This window comes from Emydura macquarii, unplaced genomic scaffold (genome assembly GCF_026122565.2).
Source record: "Emydura macquarii macquarii isolate MOO-44397 ecotype Brisbane River unplaced genomic scaffold, CSIRO-AGI_Emac_v2 contig_2422, whole genome shotgun sequence".
Classification (NCBI taxonomy): domain Eukaryota; kingdom Metazoa; phylum Chordata; order Testudines; family Chelidae; genus Emydura; species Emydura macquarii.
The window spans coordinates 3655903-3668602 of NW_027132559.1; the positions used below are offsets into that span (position 1 = coordinate 3655903).

Genomic DNA, 12700 nt, shown 5'->3' on the forward strand with positions numbered 1-12700 from the left:
TTTGCATGCACTGATATTTCTATGCATCTGTGTTGCATTTTTTAATTGTGGAGTATGTAACTGTTAGAGCCATTCAAAAAATGGGAAAAGAAAAAAATCACCTTCAAATAATTTTAGAATAATGAAAACAGGTCACCAAAAGTCAATTTGCAGACATCCCGCATTTTTCTCAAGAAGATGAACCCATATGCCATCATTGATAAAACTAGATAGATGTAAACTCTCCATAGTGTCATGTTAACAAGAAGGAAATTAAGAGTTTGTCTACACTAGTGTTTGTGATCCAGTTTTAACAGGCAATTAACATCTTTGGAAATGATATGGTAGGCACTCTGCAAATATTTATTCCGACAGAAACTTCCTAAATGCATAACTATTGGCTTGTCTACACTTAAAGTGTTAGCAAAGATGCTACCCATGCCAACAGGGGAGCTTCTCCTGTCAGTGTAGATACTCCACCTCCACAAGAGGCAGTAGCTTTGTTGATGGCAGAAGCCCTCCTGTTGACATAGCACAGTCTATAACAGAGATTAGGTTGGTATAACTACATCGATCAGAGTTGTGGGAAAATTCACTGCCCTGAGCACAGTAGTTATACCAACAGAAATTTGTAATGTAGACCAGGCCTAAGTTTGAGTCCTGCTGACAAAAGCCTCCACTTTTGCCAGCACAGTTATTCCATTTCCCCAAGAGGCAGACCTTCCTGGTATGGTTTTGTTGGTACAATGCCAGCATGGATGCAGAAGCACATGTACCCGTGCAAGAAGTCCTCCAGTAACAAACCCACAATGCAACCCTCTCTTCAGCAATGACATATCTAGCCACATTTTTTAACTCTGCTGCCCAGGGGTCACAGTGACTGCAACCCTACCTTCCATTTAAAATGACCAGCATGTTTGGAATAGTACCCAGCTTTTTTCCTGTCACCTCCACACTACACTCATTGGCTCCAGCTCGCTGCCACATGGTTCAGGAGAGAACTGCTGGATTTCCTCAGCCTATGGAAGAGGACCATGTATGGCATTCTTGCAAAAATAAGGGTATTTATAATGATGTAGCAAAATCCAGAGAACTTGGAGTGCACCAGGGCCAAGGACCAATACCAGGCAAAAGGGAAGATAATGAGGCAGAGCTACAAGAAAGCAAAGCAAAACCTCAATTCTGGTTCTGACTCCAAGACCTGACCTATGACTAGCTCATTAGTTTAGGCCTTGACTACAGTTTTTGCACCAGTACACCTATTCTGATTAGGGATGGGGTTTGGTTTTTTTCTTCTTTTATCAAAATAGTTATAGTGGTACAACCCCTAGAATGGATGCAGTTTTAACTTTATACACAGGGAAAGGAGTACAGAAACTACATGTAGACCAGACCTAAACTGCTGAGCCAAGACCAAATGCATCTCCTGAGATGAATGGATAGGGCTCAGCCAAACCAAACATTTCCCCTCTATATAATTTTATCAGATTTAAGTTTGCAGTGTCTGATCACCTGCTAAGTAATTCATCTCCCTTAGCCAGTTTGCTCTAACATTAGTGGCAAGATTCTGCTTCCTGCCACATCATGGGAATTCCATCATACCCTGTCACCACAAGTGACAGGGAGCAATAATTTTTGTAAAAGGTGATTTTTCAAAGAGTTCCAAAATCCCCAGGGGGGAAGCATAGAAAGATACAGCTGGGGTGGACGTTCTGATGGCCCAAGTACTGCCAGCCTCAACCATTCCAAAATCATGACATTGAGTTAAAAGGCATGAGATTTCTTCTTTAAAAAAAAAACAAACAAACAAACGAGGAAGTTCTTTCTATTTGCTTTCTCCTTTCTGAGGCTTTGATGTCTAGTCGGCGGTCATGTTATCCAACTTCCCTCTGCAGCCCTGATGCCTACAGGCTTATACGTAAAAAAAAAAAAATAAAAATAATAATAAACGTTGCGGTTTCACACGCGCACTGGGCTCCAGCGGCTGGGGCTCTCCGAAGGACAAGGGGGACGGCATCAGGGAGACGCACGAAGAGCTCTCCAGAGTCGGTAACGCTGCTGCCTCCTCCAGGGCTTTGCAAGTACAGCGGAGCGAGCGGTTTCCCTGCACCGAGCGGGCCAGCAGGAACAAAGCTGCCCCTAACCGCACGCGCACGCCGGTGTGCTCCCTCCTGCCGGCTCCCCCCGCAGAGGGCAACCCGCGCGGCGCGCGAGCCCCAGCAGCACGGTCCACGAGCCCAACGCTCGCGCGGGGTGGGACTGCCGCACACCGTCGCCCGCTATTATGAGGCGCCAGAGAACGCCCCTCTCTCCCTCTCCGGCACGCGCGCTGCAAACTGCCTGCCCGGAGAAAAACCGTTACCGCCTCTCCTTGCGCATGCGCTGGGGAAGCCTCTCTCAGGCGGGCGGCTGTGACGATGGAGGCGGGGCGGCGGCGACGGCCAGGAGGAGGAAGCGGAAGAAGAAGAAGTGAGCGGAGCGAACCGGGGCTGGCGGGCCGGGTGAGGGAGGCCGGGTCTGACCATGGACGCGGCAGCGCTGGAGCTGGACGCGGTGCAGTTCGCGAAGCTGGCGGTGCAGCGAGACCAGGGCGGGCACTACCAGGAGGCGGCTTTTTATTACAAGGTACCGGGCCCCGCCGGACCCCTCCCCCATCGCGGCAGCCGGGACCGGCCCGGCTCGGCCCCTCCCGGGACTCCCCCCATCGCTGCGGCCCCGGTAGCCTCGTCCCCTCCCGGGACACCCCCCCCCCCCAGCCCCTCATCGCTGCATCCGGATAGCCCCCCCCCCACGGGGACCCCAGCAACGAGCGCCCCATTTCCCTGACCTCCCGCATCTGCCCCCAGGTGTCCCCCGCTATTGCATGGATGCCCCCCGCCAAGGCCGCCCACAGGCGTGTCACGCAGCATGAGGATCCGACGCCCAGGGGGTTCCTCTAGCTGGGCTCTGGGGGGATTGGAACAAGATCTCCGGGGATTTTGACGCTGATCAGCCACAGCTGCCAGGCAAGCCTGGAGGGGGACGTGGGGGGTGATTAGCGGGGGACATTTGCCTGGTCACAGGTGAGTTAGAAAAAATCTGGCATGCGAGGATGATGGTGGGTCTGGGTACACTGTGTCCTTAAACACAAGTTCAGGAATACAATTTCCGTAGGTTATTTTTATACTGCAGAAACTTATAAACTGCCTGTGTGTTTTAAAAATGGGGTTGGACTTGTCATCAGAAAACCACTTACAAATGGGTGTGGATGGAATTCCAGCCCTGAGAAACTTAATCTCATTATTGCATGTCAGGAACCATACTGCGATCTCACTACAACAGGAAGAGAAAAATGATGGTTTTTCTTCTCTCTTTGAAGTGCCATTTTACTACTAGCCCCTGGAGATATTTTTGCTTTTGGTCAATAGTAAAATGGGAAGATTTATCTATTTAGTGTAGGAGATCTAAGACCAAAGTGTGCTGGAAAAATGGAAGTGGACAGATTTGGCTATTAAGTACACAGAAGCAATCAGCCTTAGCAGTATTGTTTATGACAAGATGAGTAACCGAAGTGGTGAAGCCTCAATGCAAGCTCATACAAGGTTATTATGGGGATGACTTCAGACCACATAGTACTTGTATATTCCCATCTAATGACTTTTGGTACTGTTCCGACAGGTTAAAGATGATCCCCCAGAGTCAATGAATCGACTGGAAATAAATGAGTTTAATTATAAACACAAGAGTATTATAGATTTTAACTAGTTATAAAAGGACATAAACAATTAAGTACAAAACATAAACTGATATAAGTATTAAACAGGCAACTAACTATAAAGACCTAAACTAATATTAAACAGACAGTGGTTTCCTGACCAGGAATCAAACCCTGGTCTCCCATATGGCAGACAGGGACACTTACCACTATGTTACACAGACAACTAGTTGCTTGTAGGAAATAGAAAGGGGTTACACAGACTGTTAACTGAAAAGCACAGAGGCAGAAGCAGTTAACTACACGAGGGAATGCTTTCACACAGAGATTTCACAGACAATGAGTTAATTACAGGGCACAGAAGGGGAGGGGGGTCACAGACAGTTAACTGCAAAGGGGCAAACGGGCAGTTTAAAACAGAAACTAAAAGAGAGGGTTAGCGGGGGGGCTGCTTTCAGAGCAAGCTTAAAACAGAAACTAAAAGAGAGAGAGAGGGCCAGGATCTCACCAGTCTCAGAAGGAAGAGTTGTAACATGACACCCAGAAGCAAAACAGCAATACAGAGCAGGCTTACACATTCCTGCTCTGAGCAGGAGAGAAAAAGACAGGGCAGATGGTGAGTTCTCTTGCTGGAGCCTGCGGCATGCCCTGGCTTTATACTAATGGCTTCAGGTGGCTAGGGTTACTCCTGATTGCAGGGGAGACATTTGAATCAGGGCAAATCTTTGGCTGGGAGGTGAGCCAACCGTTAGGGTGGCTGTGCTACAGGTCAGGTAGACAGCTGCTCTCAGTCACCTGGTCAGTTTCAGGAGGAGCTAGGAAATTGCCTAATAAGGTCAGTTTCAGGAGGAGAGAGCTAATGGCCTAATAAGGTCAGGTCGAGGTTTTACTGATGCACCAGGTGGGTAGGTGGGGGCGAGAGGTGGACATATCAGGTACTGTGTTACAACAGGTACCTATAGAGTCTTTCATCTAACAACGTTTTGCAAACCTGACAGCACTCTGAGGTCTCTGTTTTAATACCAACTGTATAGCAGTGTGTTTAGCATGCAGGAGTTACATGACTTGACCATGGTCTCACACCACATTGGTGGCACTTTAGAATAGAATCTGACTTCCAGTCTCTGGCCAGGGAAGCTACACAACACTGCCTCTGAATTATTGTTACTATGTTGATGTGGCAAGTTTTAGTCCAGTTCAACTGTAATAAACAAGCTTTATGGTATCCATGGAATATTCACGTTATTTTTTTAATTTCACGCACTCTTGTCCTATCAGTAGGAAATACGCTTTTAAAGACTGACTATAAAATAGTGAATTTTTCTATCTAGCCTTTTTATTGACTAGCCATGTGGCCATTCTACAGTTACAGTAAAGTAGCATGGGATATTTATCTTTTGAACTTTGTGCTGTAATGGTGCTTATCAATCTTATCTTTTGAGGACTTTTGCCTAATCAGAATGATGGTCTGATTATTATTAGGTGATTTTCTTGCACATTTATTTTGATCCTTGTTCCAAGTGGTGTTTTGTTAGTTTTTTGCTGGGAGCTGTTAGTTGTCCTGGGAGTACTGTCTTGTGGGAGAATTAGGCCTGCATACTTCAATCAGATCCACTAAGACAGACTCTGCACCATGTAGGAGCACTGTGGTAATCATTCCATGCTAGTAGATCTTAAATACCAAGATTCTCTACAGTTGGTGACAATATAAACACAATGAGGTTTGCATATAGAGAGCCTACAAGATCAGGCCCCAAGACATCTGTGCCTATGTGGAGCCTCATTAACGTCTGGTTCAACTGCATGGAGTAGCTTGCAAAATTGAGATCTGTTTGCTGCACTGCTAAGTGAAAAGCATAACTAACTTACAATGAGGATTTGTACCATATGTTTGGCAAACGATCATAAATTCTTTACAAACTCTGCTATATTCTGTGTATTTTCACAAACACATAGTGAATGGATGTACAGCTTTCTTTAGCTAATGGCATTGTAAGTACACTTGAAATGAAACTAGTATTGTAGAATATGAAAATCCTTAAGTAGTGTGCATCCAAATTTGAACCTACAGTCCTTTCTTGTTCAAAACATCCATTGACATCAGTGCATGTTATGTGCATACAAAAATTCCAGGATGAGGCTCTGTGAGCATTGTAGAGTGGTGGACTGTTAATTTGCTTGTACATAAAGATTTGATAGTGTTGTGCCAGTAACACTTTGCCTTGTTTTGTCTAATGTATGTCTTGCTTTAAGATGCTTGTATATTTGATTCACTTCTCTCTCAGACTGAAGTGTTCTTATTTGTTCTCCAGTCAGATATAAATTGATAAATATAGGGGTGGGAGGGAAACAGTTTTACTGATCTTCAATTATATATCTGTCTTTCTTTTTTTTTCATTTTCCCTGAGTCTACAATTCTATAAAGATGTTTGAGTCATTAAATGATGACTGCAGATAATTGAATAGAATTTAGATAATTGAAGGTTCAACAGGCTTTTTTTTTTTTTTTTAAAGTGGGAGGAAATTGACTTCAGTGGAAGGTAGGCACCTAAATAACTTTGAGGACTTGGGCCTTAGAAACATGGACTAAAGGTTAAACTGATTTAAGTGTGCTACATTAGAAATTTGCATTGGTTCAATTAGGTTGGGTTTTTTTAAATCTATTTAGTTAAGACAGTGCACCGATCCAATATAGACAAGTCCTAAGAGATGGCTTTATAGAAGCTCATTTTAATTTTGCAGGTCACTCCAGGTGCTAAAATATTAAGTGGAAGGAAGAACAACAGATGCCTCATTTGTGACTTGGAACAGAGCTCTGTGCAGGTAGATCCTCCTTGAAGTCATTGAGGCGCCATGTAGGCCAAGAGGCTCACCTGCATAGAGCTCATTGCAAGCTTATAACCTGGGATTCTAAAAATCCGTTTGCCATGGAAAAATGTGAAATTGAAATTTTTACAGAGAATCTTTATTTTTACTTTTTGTGAAAAAATAAAAACATATGCAATAGAACCATGTTTATCCAAGCTTCCATTATCCGGCTCTCCATATTAACTGAACTGGGACTGTCAGCCCAAGCCCCAGCACGATGGGAATGAAGATCTTTGCCCATTCTCTAGATTATTTGAATTTTAGATTATCTGAGCTGGCCCCAAATTAGATCAGATAAATAGGGTTCCACTGTATATTGTGGTTAGGAAAACTAAAGTTCAGCATTTCATTTTCATCACTGAAAAACACAGATTTTTATGGGGGTTTTTAATTGGAGAATTTTGTGGGTTTTTTATCATGGAAAACTATGTTTCCTGCTCGTAACCCAATATTACAGAAAGTACTTCTCCATACAGCAAGCAGATTTTATTGCATATTAACTTTCCCCCCAGGAAGCTGCACAAGCCTTGATTTATGCTGGAATGGCGGGCTCAAACTTGGAAAATATTCAAGAGAAGATAAATGAGTATCTGGAGAGAGTTCAAGCTCTATATTCAGCAGGTTGGTGGACAGCTTTCTAATTGTATACTTTAGATTAGATTCACTGAGTGTGAAGAGGTATGGTCCTATCAACCATGTAGCTGAATTACTATATTTCATCCGATATCCAGACCCCCCCAACTCATGAATAAGATGATTGCTAAAATGCATCACAAATGAAGCTTATTTTGGGGGAATTATTTCATAAACGTTTATTCTAAATATCCTTACGTAAGGAAGCGGATCACTTCTGTCATGGTGAATCTGAAAAAATTGATTAGCCATGGCAAAAAGAGTGAAGAACAAATACCATGTGTATTTAGGCCCCAGTGCAATGAAATCTCTGCAGGTGAACACCTGCCCCTATGTGAAATCCCATTGACTTTAGTGGGGCTCCTCATGATCACAGGGGTCCACTCAGGATCCTCATTGCAGGATTGGTGCTTGGGTTACATCTCCCACTGAGTCTCACCAAGTTAATTTATCTCAACAGGAATTTTTTTCACAAGAAGTACAGGATCTCACCATATTTTATAGAAAACATCTTATCAATGTACAGTATTAAAGTTAATTATATTCATATTTTTATTTCAAATTCACAGTATCCTGAGGTACCATGTCTCTGTCCTGTGTTGTTCCTTTCTTGTTTTATGTCTTTTAGCTTAAAATCTGAAAGGATGTTTAAAAGTGGTGTTGGTTTCTGGCCCATGAGTAGATATAAGCTATACGACCATTGTGTTCTTGCTTACCCATGCTGTAATAAAGACTTTTTCACCTAATCACCACCACAGCTACCTAAATACTTTTATTTTTTTTAAATCTAGTTCAATCACAGAACACCGACCCTTTGAAGTCAAAACAGCAATTGGACCTGGAGCGTGCCCATTTCCTGGTTACACAGGCTTTTGATGAAGATGATAAAGGCAATGCAGAGGAAGCTATAGAACTGTACACAGAAGCAGTGGAACTCTGTTTGAAAACAGTATGTTATGCTACAAGTTAACTTGGTGGAATTATGTTTTGGTAAGAAATTCTTCCATTTACACAGGTGGCTGATCTTTAGGCGCTGGCTTAAAAATGTAGTACCTGTATTTTGATTTATTTTTTTGGTTTGTTTTGCTGTTTTATTTGCTTTCTATTCTCTACATCCCATTGAAAAATACTTTGCCTCCATTGGCTGCAGTCACTTGATCCTGCACTGTTCTTCAACAGTGTAAAATTGATATGGGGTTTTTCTTCTCAAAGCCTCTCTTAAAAATGTTGTATATAAAGCATAAAAGTTTGCTGGAAAATTCTTTTGGAGTCTGTGGCCTGCAGCCAGTCAAAAACTAAAATACTTTAAACTGTAATTCTTCTCCCAAGAAGATGGCCCTCTAATGTGTCAAACTACTGCATTGGATTGATTAAAAAAAAATATATTAAAGGCAAATGCTTTATTTTAAGTAACACTTAACATAACTTAAGTTTTCCTACAGATTTTCACCTTTTTTAACACTGTACAAATTAATCTCAATTAAAACAGTTAAATATTAAAAGTAATTAGGCAATTATTACAGGTACTGCTTTTTTTTCTATTAAGTCCAGTAGCCAAAACTAACTCATTAGAGGAAGAGCTCACCATCATGATATAACTCCACCAAGTCTGATTATCTTCTGCCGCCCATTTTTTTGTGATGTGGTATATTGGGAGGGTAACATTATTATTTCTCAGGGTAATATTTAATAAAACATTTTGGTCAGAATCCTGCAAATACTTAAGCATGTGTCTGTCTTCACTCAAGTAAATAATTCTGCTGAAGTCAAAGGGACTGCACAAGCTATGAATTAAGCACTTGTGTTTGGTTTTGCAGAATCTAATGGAAGACTAAATGTTTTTCCATTTGATTTGTTGGCCTTCAATGCTTTCTGCTTATGTGGGTGTTCATATATCGTTTTTGTCGTCTTTGCTGTATCTTGCTTTCTGTTGTTACCATGCTTTGCCACACATCTTTAGTTGCGTACAATCAATATAACTTTTTAACAGTTCCTCTTACCTAGTCCTTCATTAGATTCAGTTGCTACCTGAGTTTCCCTTTACCTCAGGTAATCTGTTGCCTTAGCAAGATGACAGTTTTATGCTTTTGGCTCTACATACGGTTCACAAAGTGCCCTCTCCCTCTCCAGAATAAAAGAAGGTCCAAACAAACACTCTCTTGGCTACAGTGGTCCTATCTAGTTCCTTAGCTGTAGGGGTTTCTGCCTACCATATCCAGGTGGAGAAACCAGTTTGTTCCTCTACCCAGGCACTATGTAGGAAGCAGTCACCTGTTCCAGCCTGGATGTTCCATTTCTCACTTCTCCCATGGTCACTTCCTAGGTTGGCCAGTCTGCTCTCCACTCCACCCTCAACTTCCACTGTTCCCAAGCCCCTTCCAGCCAGGAAAAACAGGAATGAGACTTTAACTTGCAAGCTCAAGAGTTTTTTAAAAATGGAAGAAAGTCTTCTGATTTCTTTTATCTTTAGCATACGTTTCTCTGATTTGGGGTAAGGGGTGTCATAAAAGTCAATAGGAAAACTTGAAGGGACACACTTAAGTTCAATAGTGGTTTAACATAAGATCTTTAATAGTTGCGTTTTTCCCCTGTAGATTTTAACTGGATTCATTTTCCTCCAGCATTCTATGTGAATTCAGAGCTTCCCATGCTGAAAAATGTAAAACAGTACCTTGCATTCTAAAAAACTGTGCACACCCACTGTAATGAGACAGATAGACATGTTTATTTATCTTAGTATGTGGAGTTTGGGGTGGTTGGCTTTTTTGTTTGTTTTGTTTTGTTTTGTTTTTTTAAATCTGAGTGTAGAAAGTATTGTCTGGTTTCCAAAAAGACAAATTTGGAGGAATTCTGAGGTTAAAATCTACAAGGGAAAAAATAACTAGTGGATATTTGGCATTGTGAATTGTACATCTGGAATTAGATTGACAGGTAGGGTTTCTAATACCTGTTTTATTTTTTTCTCTTAAGGCTAATGAAACTTCAGATGCAATCCTTCAATCAAAACTGAAACAGCTGGCTCGACAAGCACTGGATAGGTGAGCACTTACACATGATTTGCATCAATATTTTGTATCAGGCTTCAGTGCATATTTTGGTCTGGATTCTCTGGTCCACTCTGTTCATTTTATGGTGCTCTCTGTCACAAAGTGGATGGATTCTGGCTGGAGATGGCCAGTAGAAAGTTCTCCTTTTGGAGGAGAGCTCCCCACTAGCTTAAAGCTGACAGAAGCAACTACTATATCAACTGCTCAAGGGGCATGGGATATGCTGGGTTACGCAGGGGACAGGCTAAGAGTGGAATGGCATTACCTGATGCCAGTTCTCCACGGACACTAGGTCCCTTAGGTCCCCAATATCATAAATTAGAGCAGCCCCTTGGCTCCTCTAACTAATGCTGGAGTCGAGCTGGCACTGAGCCAGACCCTTCCCTACACTGAATGGAGTTTTGATTCCATGGAAAATTGAACCCTTTAGTTTAATTTATACATATATCAGTCTGTACAGTGCATTTAGTGGGCTAGATTCTAACCTCAGTTACACAGGTATACATCCAAAATAGCTCCATGTATATCAACAATGTAACTGAGATTAAAATATAGTATGTAGCTTGTTGAGTTCTCGTAAATGTTATTTCTATACCCTTGTCCATCTCAGCATGATAAAAAATTAAGTCTATTCACAGCCACATGAATATTGAAAAGCCTAATGGATTTTGATTTTGGGTTTGGGTTCCAAAATATATATATACATTCTCATATAAATTCTCCAATTAGCATAAAGTTAATAGCAACAGAAGCTTGAAAATGAATTATGCCTAAAATAGTTTATATGCTAATTACTTTTGGTAGGTTTGGTAGGTTTTTGCCATCCTAGAACAGGAAAAAGTAGAGAGAGATGCTGGTTTGAGGAACTTCCTGAGTAAACATCTACACAGTTCGTGAAACGAGAATTCCTTAGCAAGAGTAAAATAGATCATTTTGTTTACATCTCTCCATGAAATGTGATTTTTTATATATATATATATATATATATATATATATATATATATAAAAATAATATGGAAGCATGAGCAAGCAAATTAATAATTGAACTATACATTTGTTGTTGCTGTAAACAAGTATAAAATATTTGTTTTAGAGCCGAGGCGCTGAAAGAATCTATCTCACAGTCATCTCAGAAAGACAGACAAACTGCAGTTAAATCGAATCAGCCAGTCAGAATGTTCTTTCCACTGGGACCTGATTTTTCCTTGAATGATAAGCCACAGATAATCAGAGCAGTGCAAGCTAGTGAATCTCAAGGTCAGAGATACACCGCAGAGGAGATTGAAGTGCTCAGGTAAGATAGGGACTGATTTTCCCAAATATTGTTATCCATGTAAGTCTAGAGCAAAGAGATACATTGAGACATAATTGGATTTGGAGAGGGGAAGGGTGCTGGGTTTTTTTTTTTTGTTTGATTGGGTTTGGTTTATTGTTTGGTTTTTAAGGAGGTGGGAGGAGTATTTCTGTAGTGGTCATTACCACAGTATCTGGGAGCTAACATATTCTAATAAATATTCTTTTTGTAAGTGAGTGCAGATGTCTCCTGTTCACACAGCATTCTTTGTAAGGTTTATTCGATGGAGATCTTAATTCTTCTAATTGACTACGTATTATTTCTATTATCTCAGTGTATTTATTATTTCTTTAGTGCAGTGGAGAGCATAGAAGCCACATATTTCCTACTTGAATGAGTCTGTCAACTCAGGGCCTGATACTGTGAGTTACAGAGATCCTTGTATGAGTTCTCTCAAGTAAAATTGACTTCAGTGGAGTAGGATCACACACCTAAATTTTGCATGCTTCAGTGTTTAACAGTTAATATGTAATATCCTTAGTTCAAATGACAAGCATTGAAAATTCCATCAAATGCATCTGAGGTTGTGTCTGCACTGCCCTGTAGTCCAAACTTACAAGGATGCTGTCTGGACAGGTGCGCTCTGCTTTCATTGTCAAACAGATACTGCAATATAAGATTTCAGTTGAAGCCCTGATCTGAAGTCAATGAGAATCCTTCCACTGGCTTCAGTGGGTTTTGGATCAGGCCCTGACAATATAAACATGTTTGCATAGGAAAAGTTGCACAATTGTATGAACCATTCTCATTTTAAAAACAGGTTTGCTTTTTTTATCTTGACTGATATTTGTGAAATGTAAACCTCTTTAAAGCTTCAAAACACTTCAAATTGCTTTAAATTCTACGTATGTTGTTTAGAAAATATTTTGTTATTATTTTTGCCTGCTTTTGCCTATTGTTCAGCGGCTGTCACTGAAACTTGTTATGGTCACATCTGACTTGTACTTATTTCTTGATTCTTACTGCTCTAAAAAGCCCGCATCTATAGCTCTGTGTGCACTTGACTGTTTCTTTACAAATACACTAATAAATACATCCAGTGTTGTCATTCATGCCTTCACTGTTTGACTGACTGATCAGAAGTCGATGAATATAAAAAAAAATATATTTTTAAAGTGCCATATC

General features: G+C 41.1%; 1 protein-coding gene and 1 long non-coding RNA gene across 6 annotated transcripts in view; one reads left to right on the forward strand and one right to left on the reverse strand.

The window, feature by feature from the left end:
* The first annotated feature begins 2433 nt into the window (after nucleotides 1-2433).
* Nucleotides 2434-12700, forward strand: part of CAPN7 (calpain 7) — a 37998-nt gene continuing 27731 nt past the window's right edge. For 3 of the 5 annotated variants that reach the window (XM_067561797.1, XM_067561799.1, XM_067561800.1), the window contains exons 1-6: nucleotides 5545-5665; nucleotides 6416-6496; nucleotides 7054-7162; nucleotides 7966-8123; nucleotides 10145-10212; nucleotides 11315-11515. In XM_067561797.1, coding sequence (XP_067417898.1) covers nucleotides 5633-5665; nucleotides 6416-6496; nucleotides 7054-7162; nucleotides 7966-8123; nucleotides 10145-10212; nucleotides 11315-11515 — 650 coding nt within the window. In that variant the 5' untranslated portion in view covers nucleotides 5545-5632. Of the gene's footprint in view, nucleotides 2605-5544; nucleotides 5666-6415; nucleotides 6497-7053; nucleotides 7163-7965; nucleotides 8124-10144; nucleotides 10213-11314; nucleotides 11516-12700 lie in introns of those variants that run through there. The other 2 variants (XM_067561798.1, XM_067561801.1) reach the window with 1 other exon arrangement.
* LOC137162049 (uncharacterized) lies at nucleotides 3384-4295 on the reverse strand. Its single transcript, XR_010922252.1, has 2 exons — nucleotides 4182-4295; nucleotides 3384-3669 (listed from the first exon to the last, which is right to left on the reverse strand). It is a non-coding gene; the product is annotated as an uncharacterized lncRNA (long non-coding RNA).